At 38.3% G+C, this 13,754-nt stretch overlaps 1 protein-coding gene across 1 annotated transcript in view; it reads left to right on the top strand.

The window, feature by feature from the left end:
* Positions 1–12,327, top strand: part of LOC144681974 (centrosomal protein of 72 kDa-like) — a 50,407-nt gene extending 38,080 nt beyond the window's left edge. The window contains exons 10-13 of the mRNA XM_078544160.1: positions 4,017–4,204; positions 6,200–6,308; positions 7,864–7,978; positions 9,718–12,327. Of these exons, the coding sequence (XP_078400286.1) occupies positions 4,017–4,204; positions 6,200–6,308; positions 7,864–7,978; positions 9,718–9,904 (599 nt within the window). The 3' untranslated portion in view covers positions 9,905–12,327. The remainder of the gene's footprint in view (positions 1–4,016; positions 4,205–6,199; positions 6,309–7,863; positions 7,979–9,717) is intronic.
* The last annotated feature ends 1,427 nt before the right edge of the window (positions 12,328–13,754 follow it).

Genomic DNA, 13,754 nt, shown 5'->3' with positions numbered 1-13,754 from the left:
TCTGACTTCCACACATAAAACTCTTCTGTATATACCTAGCCTTCCCTTTGAATGTAACTCTCATTGTATCACCAGGCTCTATGAACTCCACTTCTTCTAACGATAAAACCCCTTTCATAATACCAATTTTATTACTAATATAAACATATTGGCCAGGATTTTCCCCTTGGCAATTTGGGGGCGGGGCCCGGTCGCCGAGGGGAAAATGACGTCGGGAGGAATCCCCAACGTCATCCCGGGCCATTTAAATTTTTAGGAAAGCGGGCAGACAGTGAAATCAGCTGTCCGCCCGCCGACCTGTCAATGGGCAATTGAGGTAATTGACAAGCTAGTTAAAGTAATTAAAGACCTGCCTGTCCAACCTTAAGGCTGGCAGGCAGGCCAGGAGCCCCAGCGGGCTCCAGATTATTGATGAAACTTCATCTACTGGCGGGATGAAGTTTCATGTCCATATTGTGAAAAATTAATAAAGTTTATGTGGTCTTTATTAACATGTCCCATCTTGTGTGACATTGTCACATGAGGGAACATGTTAATTTTTTAATGTTTCTATTTTTAATGTTTTTGACACTGTCAGTATTCTCCCAGAGACAGGACTTTGCCTCAGGGAGAAGTGCGCTCTTACGCACACATGCGCGAAAGAGCGCACTTTGACAGTTGGGGAATCCCTTCCCACCCGCACAGGAAGCGCATAGCGCTTCCCGTCGGGGATGCCGCTGAGCGGGCCTTAATTGGCCCACCCACTTAAAATGGTGGTGGGCCCTGTTTCAGTGGCGGGGGTTGGCTGCCTGCCTGCCGCCGAGCCGGTGGGGCCCGCCCGCCATCCAAGGGCAAGATTCTACCCATTGTTTGGTGTCTCCTGGCTAGGTGCAAGATTTCACCCCCAGTCTTTGAATGGTTTATTCAACAAAATACAAATACACCCATCTCAAAATTACTATACATCAAAGCACCCAGACTAGCTGGCTTTAATCCAATTAAAACACACACACACACATCCACAGACACAGACCCTGTCCAATTTAAAATAATTTCCAGTAACATTATATACTTTAATATCTCTTCATGACAGTTATCAAACAAAATTTGACACAGCCAAATAAGAAGATATTAAGACAGATGACCAAAAGTTTAGTCAAAAAGGTAGGTTTTAAGGAGTGTCCTAAAAGAAGAAAGAGAGGAAGGGAAGTTTATGGAGTGAATTCCAGAGCTTGGGGCCTTGGCAGTTGAAGACATGGCCATCAATGGTTGAGTGATTAAAATTGGGAACGCCCAGGTCAGAATTGGAGGAACGCAGATATTGGAGATTGTTGGACTGGATCATGAGGGGAGAGGCCATGGAGGGATTTGAAAACAAAGATGAGAATTTCAATATTCAGGTATTGCTTAACCAAAAGCCAGTGTAGGTTAGTGAGGATGGGGTATTTGGTGAAATAGGACTTGATGTGAGTCAGGTCACGGACAGTGTTTTGGTATAAACTCAAGTTCACAAAGGGTAGGAGGTGGGAGGCCGGCCAAGAATGCATTGCAATAGTCAAGTCTAGAGGTAACAAAGGTGTGAATGAAAGTTTCAGCAGCATTTGAGCTGAAGCAGTGGCAGAGTCTTGTGATGTTATGGAGGTGGAAACCAATGGTTTTAGTGATGTGCTAATGGATGGTGGGAAGCTCATCTCGGGGTCAAATATGACACCATGGTTGCAAGCAGTTTAGTTCAGCCTCAGTTGCGACGGAGAGGAATTGAGTTGGTCGCAAGAGAACAGAGTTTGTGGCAGGGACAATAGCTTCTGTCTTCCTAACATTTAGTTGGAAATTCCTGCTCATCCAGTACTGTACATTGGACAGGCAGTCTGATAATTTAGAGACAGTGGAGAGGTTGAGCGAGGTGATGGTGATGTAGAACTGGGTGTTGTCAGCATACAAGTGGAAAATGATGCTGTATTTTCGGAATGTGTCACTGAGGGGCAGCACATGGATGAGAAATAGGAGTGGGCCAAGAATAGATTCCTGGGGGACTCTAGAGTATTGACTTGGGAGCATGAAGTGAAGCCATCTGGCTGTGAGTGGATAGCTAAGAATGGAACCAGGTGAGTGCAGTCCACACAGCTGGATGACAGTGGAAGAAGTGTGGAGTAGGATGATGTGGTCAGCTGTGACAAAGGCTGCAGACGAGTAAACAAGGCCGAGGAAGGATATTTTACCTTTGTCTCAATTGCATATAATGTAATCTGTGACTTTGATGAGAGCTGTTTTGGTGCTGTGGCAGTGTGGAAACCTGATTGGAGGGATTCAAACATGAAGTTCTGGGAAAGATAAGAGCAGACTTGGGAAGTAACAGCATGTTCAAGGAATTAAGAGGAAACTGAGATGGAGTTTGTGAGGATGGAAGGGTCAAGCATTGATTTTTGAGAGGAGAGGTGATGACAACAGATTTGAAGGAAAGAGAACCATTAGCTACCAAGTTACTTGATATTATTAAGGAAAACTAAGAATTTTGTGCCACAAGCAGTCCTCATACCACTCCTGGCACCAAAAGGCCCATGTCATGAACAGTATCATCCATGTACATACAGGCTGTGAACTGACACCATTATCTTAAATTGGTGCTTCCATAATCAGGAAGGGTGATTCTATCATCTGCCTTTATTGAGAGATTATGCGGATTTGACTCAGGTCTTAATTGAATCTGAGACATACATACTTAGCATCTTCCAAGTGGAAAAACTGGCAGCAAAGATCTCAACAGAGGTAAAATGAAAACACACACCTGCAGTTGGCTCATCTCATTTTTGACAAGGGAGCTTTCTTACATAGACCTTCCAAGCTACCGGAAGCAAAATTTCTGTTGTAGGTTTCAAGACGGAGTGTAGTGTACAGGAGGTAGCGGACCCCATAGATCTCGTGCCAAAAAACTCTCTTGTATACTTTACCACTCGGCTATTTGCTTTCATATCATGAAATACAGTATTCTGGTGAAGGCAACATTTTCAACCTTTACTGGTCAAAGAAGATAGAATGAATAGCCTTCCTCAATCGAAGTTAACATGTAGTCTTTTATATTCTGTATGTGGAGGTTTAATTAATGAAGGTTGGTACACAATAAGTATGATCTTTCTTTAGAAAGATCAGGGGTAGGTGGAATGTGGAGTTGAGGCCACAATCAGATCAACTGTGGTCTTACTGAATGGTGAAATAGGCTCAAGGGACCGAATGGCCTACTCCTGCTCCTAGTTCGTATGTTTAGAAGTAGTTTGGACTCTTCACAATTCTCTCCTAGCCCCTCATCATCTGGGTGTAGTTTGGAGCTGCTCTGTTTTTACTGTGATTTGCTTAGCGTTCAACTTTGTTGCATCGCTTCTCAAAGCTGTCTTTTTCAGCCAAAGAACTAAAGATGCAGTCCAAACAATATATTAAATGAACCAGTGGGGGAAGGACAACTGATTAAGACAGTTAAAAGCAAAATACTGCGGATGCTGGAAATCTGAAACAAAAACAAAAATACCTGGAAAAACTCAGCAGGTCTGACAGCATCTGCGGAAAGGAATACAGTTGACGTTTCGAGTCCATATTACTCTTCATCAGAACTAAGGAAATAGCGAAGTGAGGTGACAATTGTCCATTATAAAATGACAATGTTCCTAGGTAATATATTTTCCTCCCATAAGATGATTAGAAGTTAAACATCTTTTAATGACATATGATATTCTATAATAGATAATCTAACGTTTTATTAGTTGTTGCAAAACTGTTTTCAGCATAAATTCGTTGGCGTAAGTTTTATTTATATTGCTGCAGTTTTACAACATAATTACATCTTTCCATTTGCTATTTTTCTGAAGCTTACACATCACCTTATAAACACTTATGTTCAATGAAAGTTGCAGTGCCATGTTATTGTTTCCAAAATATAAAGATATATTAGATTTTATTTTTTAAAATTCCATCCATTATACTTGTTCAATGATGTAATGTTTTAAATAGGCTACCATTCCTCATTAACACCCTATACTTTACTATAGCTCCAGCTCATGAAATGCTGTCCAATCTGGTTAACTCCGTGTCCATACCAAAAGTTCAAAGCCTTGAGAAAAAGGTTAAAGCATTGACTGAAGAAAACAAATCTTTGCTGACCAGAACAGGCTTTGGCTTGGACACTGCAGAATTGCAGCGTGTAAAGCATCAATTAACTCAGAAACAGGATGATCTGGTAAGTAGCATTTTAAACTTGTTTATTACAGATCTTGTCTGAAACAGTTTGACACTGTTTGAAAATTTGAGTTGAAACTCCAGGAAGTCCTTATCTGGCCATATGAAAAGCATTCTTTCAAATAAATGTCCAATAGGTCAAATAGTGAAGAACTGGACAATCAATTATTTTCCTCCATACAAGTTGAGTTACTAAGTACTAATACTTAGTAATACTAAGTAAATACTAACTAAATACTAAGTAATACTTAGCTCCATTTTACATTTTTCTGGTAGCACCAACAAAAAAGGACAAAAGCTTAATTGTCAAAAATTGTAATCCTTCAATAGGCCAAGTGACCATAAATATCCCAGATTCCAGTAATTTCTGGATAGATAATGAGTCATTTTAGTTGCCTAAGAACCCAATTTTTCGTGCGCTCAAAATATTATACAAATTCATTTTTTAAATGTTAGTTCTGATGAAGTAAGTAGAACCACCAAGCTTCAGTATTGCTGAATAACCAAAAGTGTTTTAAACTTATATACACATCCGTAATTCTATCCAAGTCATCCGAAGATTAGTTTGGAACGCAGAATTTAACTATAAAAAATATAGTGCAAATTCTACCAGTCCAATCTTTTGGAGTATTGCACCATGCAGCTATACTATATAAGAAAAAAAATGGTAAGTTTATATTCTTTGAAATTAAATCTGTAAAAGAGTTAGCATAGCAATAAATTAATCAATGTATGAATTAATACATGGGCTGGGACTTAATGGAGGCTCCCTGAGCGGAATAGGCGGTGGGAGGGCCCGCATAATCGCGGGGGAAGCCTCACAGCACATTAAAGCTGACCCCCATTTAGTCAGTGGCCGAATGGGCCAACATTGGAAACCCTCCCACTAGCTTATTAGAATCATTGAGCCACTTAAAGGCCATTATCCCCCAGTCAACCAGGATTTAGTGGTGGCTCAGGGATTTTCCTGGACTCACACAGGTCTCCTGTGCCATTTGAAGGCTGCCAGCAAACCCTGTCAGGTTTGCCAGTAGCCTCCTAGGAGGACCCCTTTTTCAAAGACATACGGTGCCTGATTGAGGGCCCTGGCTTTGGTAAGGAGGGGTGCCCACTGAGAGCCACCCTCTGCCCTTGCATCTGGCCCCTCCCCGTGACCCCCAATCTGTGCCATGTTAATTGAATCAAAATTAAGTTCCGTATATACAAGGGGGACACTCATTAGGTAATGACTTGAGAGCACATAGAGACACTTATTGACACTGATAGTTGGGCTGATAGTCGGGTTGGAGAGTAAAGAGGTGTACATTTGTAATGTCTCACTTTGTGAATAAATGTAAAGCTAATTAAGGATTGACTTTTGGTGGTCTCCTTCACTGCCTAGCTGTAAGAAATCTTAACAATGTACTCACCCCTCTCCAGAGATCCAGTGATGATCCCTGGTGAAGGCTTCAGAACATTACCAGCAGCAGCCACCACTACTGGTAGTGCTCCTGTAATGCAGAGCTGCTGGCCTCTGATTGGCCAGCAGACTCTGTCAACTGATGTCACTATCCTCATGTTGCACTTATGAAATAGTGACCTTCTAAAATGTGCATGGTGACAAATCTGCACAACAATAACAATTTGTTCCCTTTGATATGTAAGTGGATGCCAGACAATCGTATAAGGAAGTAAAGAAATAGGAGGAAAACCTTCTACCTAATGCTTTGGTAGTATAAAACAAAAACAAAAATACCTGGAAAAACTCAGCAGGTCTGGCAGCTTCTGAGGAGAGGAGCACAGTTAACGTTTCGAGTCCGAAACGTTAACTGTGCTCCTCTCTGCAGATGCTGCCAGACCTGCTGAGTTTTTCCAGGTATTTTTGTTTTTGTTTTGAATTTCCAGCATCCGCAGTTTTTTGCTTTTAGCTTTGGTAGTATGTTGTGCTGTAGTAAGAGAAATTTAAATCAAGTGATGACTGAAATTAAGGTAACATTTTGCTTCAATGTCTTTGAAGGAAAGTTTAAAAGGAAGGCTAGCAAAAGTCCTGGATGAAAACAATAAGCTGCGTTCTCAACTAACAAGTTTGGAACTTGTTAATTGTGCTGGAAATCAACTACAGAACAGTAAGCCACTTTTATTTTTACATTTAAAGATTTTTGCAGTTATAATGAGATATAATCCAGTTGGCAGATTAGCTCATATAATCTCAATTTTTAGTTCACTGAATTAAGTTAAAGTGACTTTACAGAAAAAATTCATTTGAAGCATTTTAGTAGATTATTGACCTTTCCTGATGTGCAAGAATAGCCACATGGTTACAATACCATGGTAAGGTATGGGTATACTGCCTGAGTCCAATATTTTGAGCAGCAGAAAAAATATTCTTGGTATCTGCTTGCCATAACCAACCCCTTCGTGCCTATTAATGTATTTTATTTATATTTTATTATTCATTTTTTCTCCACCAGTGTTCCTTAACCAGACTTTTTTGAAGACCGTGACTCTCATATGGTAAAACAAACAGTATACCCATACTCCACATGGCATTATACCCAAGTGGCCATTCTTAACCGAAGAGCTATTAAGCTATTCAATTACTGGACCCTCATGGCTTGGCGTTTTTGCGTTTCCAATAGGGAATGCTGAATGGGAATTGGGAGAAAGAGCTAAGATCGATTTCCTTTTTTATTCTACCTCTTTTAGTCCAAGAATGCTAGGGCCAGTTTAATATCCCATTGTTTCCTTAGGGAAAAAAATCCTTCTGTGTATTTGTAGTGTCATAGAATGTTACAGCACAGAGTGAAGCCACTTGCTTCTTCTTTCCTTTGCTGGTTCTTTAAAAGAGCTGTTTAGTTCCAATGCCCAATTTTTTTCCCCACATAGCCCTGGAAATTTGTCCTCTTCAAGTACATGTTCAGCTGCTTTTTGTTGGTTCCATGGAATCTGCATCCACCACTCTTTCTGGTAACGTGCTCTAGATTTAACTCTATGTGAAAAAGTACCACGTCATTTCTTTAGTCTTTTTCATTAATTATTTTAAATCTATGACCTCTGATTATCGACCCTATTGCCAGAAGAAACAGTTTATCCTAACTTGCTCTATCAAAACTCCTCATAGTTTTTAGCAACTCTGTTGGGTGTCTCTTTAACCTTCCCTGCTCTAAGGATAACAATCCCAAGTTTCTCAGTCTCCACATAGCTGAAGTCCCTCATCCCTTGTATCATCCTGGTAGATCTCCTCTATACTCTCTCTTTCTCTTTCTCTCTAAGGAGTTGACAACCTTTCTAAAATGTGGTGCCTGGAATTGTAGACACTACTTCAGCTGAGGCCTAACTGGTAATTTATAAAGGTTTAACGTGACTTGTTTTTGTTTTGAGTGCCCCAGTTTACAAAGCCAAAAATCCCATATGCTTTCTTAACCACCAGTCTACTTCGCAGAGTGAACATTCAGGAAATTTGTAAAAGATTGAAATTTTACAACTAATAGCTCTAGAAAGGTGCATATTTTAATTTTAAAAACTTGTTCAGAGCAACTGTTATATTAATTTTATCTACCAAATAACAAATATTACTTGTTTTGCAGAACTATGACCTAAATATAAACTTTGTTGGAAAATGTTCTGTAAAAAAATATTTTGTTTGAAATTTTTGCTGCTGTTCTGTTGTGTTTTTTCAAGAGGACTTGCAGAAAGACAATGAGAGACTAAATTTGGAGGTGGAATACCTGAATCAACAAATTAAGCAATACAACAAATTACAAGAAACTGTCACTATGTTACAGGAGAGCCACAGGTAATAAAAACTTGAACAATTTTATGATAAATTTTGGCACTTATATCAACTAACTCATGTAAATATGGAAAAAAATATGGAAAAACTGTGATATCTTTCTACAGTATCTGAGGTGTTAAAATTGGTAACAAACATCTGCCATAATACCTGTTACAATTTAGAAATAGAATGTGACACTGCAATAAGAATAACTTGACTGTGGGAAGATAATTCAAAGTTTTAATTATAGTAACTTCTTTCTTATATAGCTGCCACTTAAATAAATATCATGGATGCAGCTTAAAACTACTGAAACAAAATTATGATATTTTATCATTTTTGGTAACTTTTTCTCCTTTGATCTATTATACTGTGAAAGTACTTAAAGGAATATATTTTACAATTTAGTAGAAAACCATTGCATATTGAATACCATTCCATAATTGAAGTGTGTTATTGACGTATGTAAAGATGTTAATATAAATTGCACAAATGAAAGATGCTTGGGAAAAGGTCTCTTGTTTCATCATTGCTGGTCACCTATTTTTCTGGCTATTCACCTTGATTACCGTTCGTTCATCTACATGTAATGTATCGGTTCTTGCAACAGAAAGTCACTTACACTGAGTTTGTTTTCAGCATTCTTATTGTTTGGAAGGAATTGTTAGAAGGGAGATGGCTTCATGATATCAACACATTATACCATAGAATGGTAGGATGCATGTTGTTACCTGCAGTTTCCCCACACAGAATATTGCTGACCTCGGTTCTTTTATAATGCACTGATGAGCAGGGCTTCCCCAAATGGAGAAAAAAAAGTGAATGGGGATTTGCTGCAGACTGCACTTGTTCACTTCCTCGCCTCCTAGCAGTTGGTCATTGATGGCACAAGGCACTGGCCTGGGAGGTTACCTGACAACTGGAGATGGAAAAGGGTACAATTGGAAATGATTATTCAAGAGAGATGACTTAAAATAAGAAATAAAAAAAGATAAATTTTTCACCATATGTTTTGAAAAAGTACAACTTTCTAATAATGCCTGTAGAAAAGAAGTCAAATTGAATAGGAAGTTAATGGTATAAAGTTACTACTGCTTTTAAAATCTCAGATTTTTTTTTCTTGTTTACCTCCTTTCTCTTTTTCTGAAAGCAGGACTCCTTGGTGGGCTACAGTTCCACCAGAGTGTGTTTCAATTCCATTGGGGCAGGGTATCGTCCCACATTTTCAAGTGGCTACTACTTAAGTGTCATATTTGTTGAAGAATATCAACAAGCTATTCGTGGGATAAACTCAGTTTTGTCTTCACCCAGTATTCATACATGTGCACTTCCAACAAGGATTTCTGGATATTGAACAGGATCAGCTCTGACTGATTTTTTTTCTCCTCCTCAACCCAAGGGCTCTGAAGCTCATTACATTATTTCTACTTTTGTCCAAGGGGTTGAAATCACTTGACTAAATGAGGGCTATATATATCATATATATGTGATCTTCCTCTTTTGTGACTCCACTGCTTAACTGGATAAACTTACTGAGCTGTCAGGAAAACCGAGTAATATTTTAATGTTATAATATAGTATCAACAGGCAAAAAAGAATGATGGCATCTTTACTCTGCTTTTGTTGATGTGTTTTTAACTTTCAGTTGTAATTTAAATACATTTCATTTTGGGAGGAAGAAGTTTGTAAACTTTCTAATATTAATGAAGTGTAAGATTATTTCTGCTTTGGTAAACAGCTAATTGTTGTCTTGTTCCTAGATCTCTGGTATCTACCAATAATTACCTACAGCAGCAGCTGAACATAAATGGTGCTGGTCAAAACAATGACACAACGTATTATGGTTCTCACTGGACAAAAGCATGGAGTAAACTCCCACCTTCAGGAATCACAGAATTGCCCTTGTCATCCAAGCGTGGCCATCACAGTAACTCAGATATACTGTAATAAAAATGCTGTATAATACAGTAACTAAAATCAAAATGCCTAATTCTAATTAAATTAGTGTCTGTTGGAAATTGTACATGAGCTAATCTTGTGTTTTTTTAGTCCATGGAGTGCCTCATTTAGACAAAATTTGAAATTGATCTGTAAAAAAAATGCTATGTTCATAAATATGCTCGACTACTTCGAAATAAATAATCTGTACAGTAGTGGTATCTTTGCAAGGGTAGCTTTGTAATGCATTGTTATGGTTTGAAATGATCACAATTGATGCATTTAGTTTATGAACTGTGCATGTTCAAAACATAAACACTGGGTAGCATTTTTTAAAATTCATAATAGTGAATGGCTTTCTTCTGCAACAATCTCAATATTTTTATTTCAGCTAAATTTATTGCTTGAGCTATTTGTAACCAATTTCAGTTACTTGCAACAAAATGGAAATGAAAGGATAATGAAAGCTGTGCCAAGTCTGGAAGTTATTTGCAGTTATATGTTAGAGTGTCATGAAAATAAGTTAATTTAATGATCTTTAAACCGCTAATGTCTGAAAACTCTATTTTAGGTTCAAATCTGTCGGTGATCGGTAGCAATTTGCAGTTAAATTTCAGCATTGCAATAATTGTGGAATACTTTCACCTGGTTTGCAAAAAAGCCATTTGTAATACACCATTACTTATGGACAAATCTGTAAGTTTGTTACCAATTGTTTCAAGTGCTTTATAATGCATTGCAATATTGAACAGGTGGTGATTTACACTTAATTGTAATCCTCACATTTTGTTCAACAGTCTATGGATTTAAAAACTAATATCAGTGGAACCTTACAAGTGATGGCGGCACATTTGTTGTGCAAACCACAACAATTATTGATTGAAATAAAATCAGAAAATGCTAGGAACACTGGGTAGATCAGCCAGCACTTGTGGCAAGAGGAAGGTAGGATCAATGGCCTGAAACATTAACCATAACTTCATCTTGCTACAGATACTGCCTGACCTGCTGGATGTTTCCAGCATTTTCTGTTCTTTTATTTCAGATTTCTAGTATCTGCAGTATTTTGCTTTTTGTAATTCTTGTGTGCCTGCCTATTTAGCAGAAGTGTTAATCATGTTCAGTCTGCTTTACATTCTACCTTTTAACAGTATATATATTTTTATATATTATTTGAGCTTGGGTTCACGTCCAAGATGACAATTGAGTGTTTGGAACATTATGCATTGCGATGAATTTGCATTTCATTTATTAATCCGTTTGGTGAAATAGCTATGGTTGCAAGATACTGTTTTGGATAAAGATATGTTTCTATCATTTATGTACTTGCATTCATACCCCCTTCTATTTGTTTCATAGCATATTGATCATACTCTAAATTGAATACTGCAGAAAAAGCTCAATATTTTTGAGCCTAATCTCAGTTTTTGCATTGCATTGAAACAAAATGTCCCTTTGTTATTTTATTTGTCCTTGTACCACTGGCTGTTCTGCATATTGTAGGGCTGTTACAGTGCTAGTTTTCATAGCATGAATGTCTCAGAACACTGGATACCTGTTCCTTTACTTTAGTGCGGAGTAAGCTATTCAAAATATTTTAATAATTGAAGTATTTTCAGACAGTCCAGTTATATTTTTCATCTCATCATCCTGCAACTAAGAGGCATGTCTCTACGATACTCGTACAGACCATGATAGGATATAATTATTGGATTAAGGTAAACTAAAATAATAAACACGAGTCAGAATGAACTTGAGGTTATTCGAGTTAGTCTGAAGATATAATTTCGTTTTTCTTTTCCCTCGTGTACCTTTTGATTTGTAGTTCAATGGAGATCACGTAATTTTCTTGTCGGTCAATTTTGCATTCATTAATGTGAGGACCATTAGCGCTGAGAAATGGCGATGTCAGCATCAAGCACTCCAAAGTCAACTGGATCGTGCAGAGTAATGATCCCTCTTCTCTGTATCAAGAATGTGCCTTAAGCCAAATATTAAAAGAACATCTCCAGTTGTAGCAGCTGGCACTTTCCATACCACCCATCCTGTTACCTGAATGAGTGAAGTGCCAATTTTGCCAAATGAGGAGTGTTTTTTGCTGTGTTCAAATGCCTTGGGAACTGACTGGAAACTGCCTCATGCTCTTAGCTGGCAGAGATTTTAATTCCATTAGGTCAATTTTACACTTGAACATTGTTCCCAGTTTCAAATGTGTTTTAATTGTGCTGTTTAATCATATTAAAATGTTTAAGTATGAAATATTTAAAGTACTGTACACTTGTGCAATAGATGTAAATATATTTTAATTATATATTGTGAATTTCCTGTGCATTGTAATTTGAGATATAATTTATTAACACTGTCTTAAGTAATGACAAAAAAATTTAAATGCCTTTGTAGATTTCAAGATATTTTGCAATAAAATATTTTCTAAGATGTTTGTTTGTTTTGTACCCCTCTTGTACACCTCAGGTTCATATGATTACTGATAATTCCAAAATCTGATTTAGATGGTCATCATATCCCACAAAATTGATAATGAAGCTTGTTTTTAAGTTGTTTATCTTGACCATAAATTAATGTTTTTGAATCTTTAATAAATTTCCTATTGCTTGTCTTACAGGAATCTAAACAGCAGTGTTCCCCAGTTAGCAGAGGTTGAAAATCATTCTACTGCTTGACTTAAAAGAAAAATCCAACTTTGGACTGTTTGGAGAGATTGCAAACTTAACCAATTTTAAGGTTTTAAAAAATTCATTCATGGGATGTGGGTGTCGCTGGCTAAGCCAGCATTTATTGACCATCCCTTGTTGCCCTTGAAGGTGGTGATGAGCTGCCTTCTTGAACTGCTGCAGACCAGGTGATGTAGGTACACCACAGTGCTATTAGGGAGGGAGTGTCAGGACTTTGACCCAAAATGTTATCAATTAATTGGTTTTAAATAAAAAAGATGTTGCTCTTTTTGCAAAGGAAGAATAAATGAACAGGATATAGATTCAGATTTCCCTATAATCTCTTTTCATGTGCATTAGACTATGATGTCATGAGGTGGGGGTGGCAGCAGGCTTACAAAAATAGATTTATGATTCTAAATCCCATCACTAAGAACTTGAGATAAAACCAAGTTGAGCTTTAATTCTCGTGTATCCAGTTCTTTCTGTTCTGTGTTCTGAACCTGTGCCACCAATAGAGTCTAATAGTCTCGATTTTCAATCCTTAGGCCGCTTGAGAAAAGTGAGAGATGACGTGGTGCCTACCAGGTCAGAGTTCCTGACTTCTTTGGCATAAGCACTGAATGACCTGATGAAATAGAGTTGTGCCCCTGTAACTGAGCTGGTAAATACCTCATTCAGTCTAGTACTACACAGGTTGATTTTTCTTCTCTCGCTGAGTCACCTGATCCCACTCTCAGTGATTAATTGACCTCCGTGTCCAAAAACAAGGTTTCCTACTCCTAGGGCAGAGTTTTCGGTGTCTGCTGGCGGCGGGCATGATAGGTGGCGTGCGTGGACAATATGGCACGATCTGTTTCACGATGGGGGGAAGTCTTGTAATTTTCCACTTTGGTGAGATAATAGCCAAGAAACCATCGCACAGTAACATAAAGAAGCTGCCGATGCACACCAGCTTTGAGTGCCGGCCACTGGTTCAGGCCGTTCTGCAGTATAGCCGTGGTCCAACCGATGAGCCCCAGCCACACGCTGCATGAAAACCCGCTAGTGCCGTTGGTGCGTGGAATGCCATTTTGCCCACCTGCTACCACATTGTGCAAATTTTGAAAAATTCCACCCCTAATCTTGTGGGAAGGTTTGAGAGTGTGGATGGCTTTGAGGACAAAATTGAGATGTTCTGTTCTCTA

Source organism: Cetorhinus maximus, chromosome 6 (assembly GCF_964194155.1).
Source record: "Cetorhinus maximus chromosome 6, sCetMax3.hap1.1, whole genome shotgun sequence".
NCBI lineage: Eukaryota > Metazoa > Chordata > Chondrichthyes > Lamniformes > Cetorhinidae > Cetorhinus > Cetorhinus maximus.
Note: the sequence above shows the minus strand (reverse complement) of the source record. Positions and strands in the feature narration are given on the sequence as shown.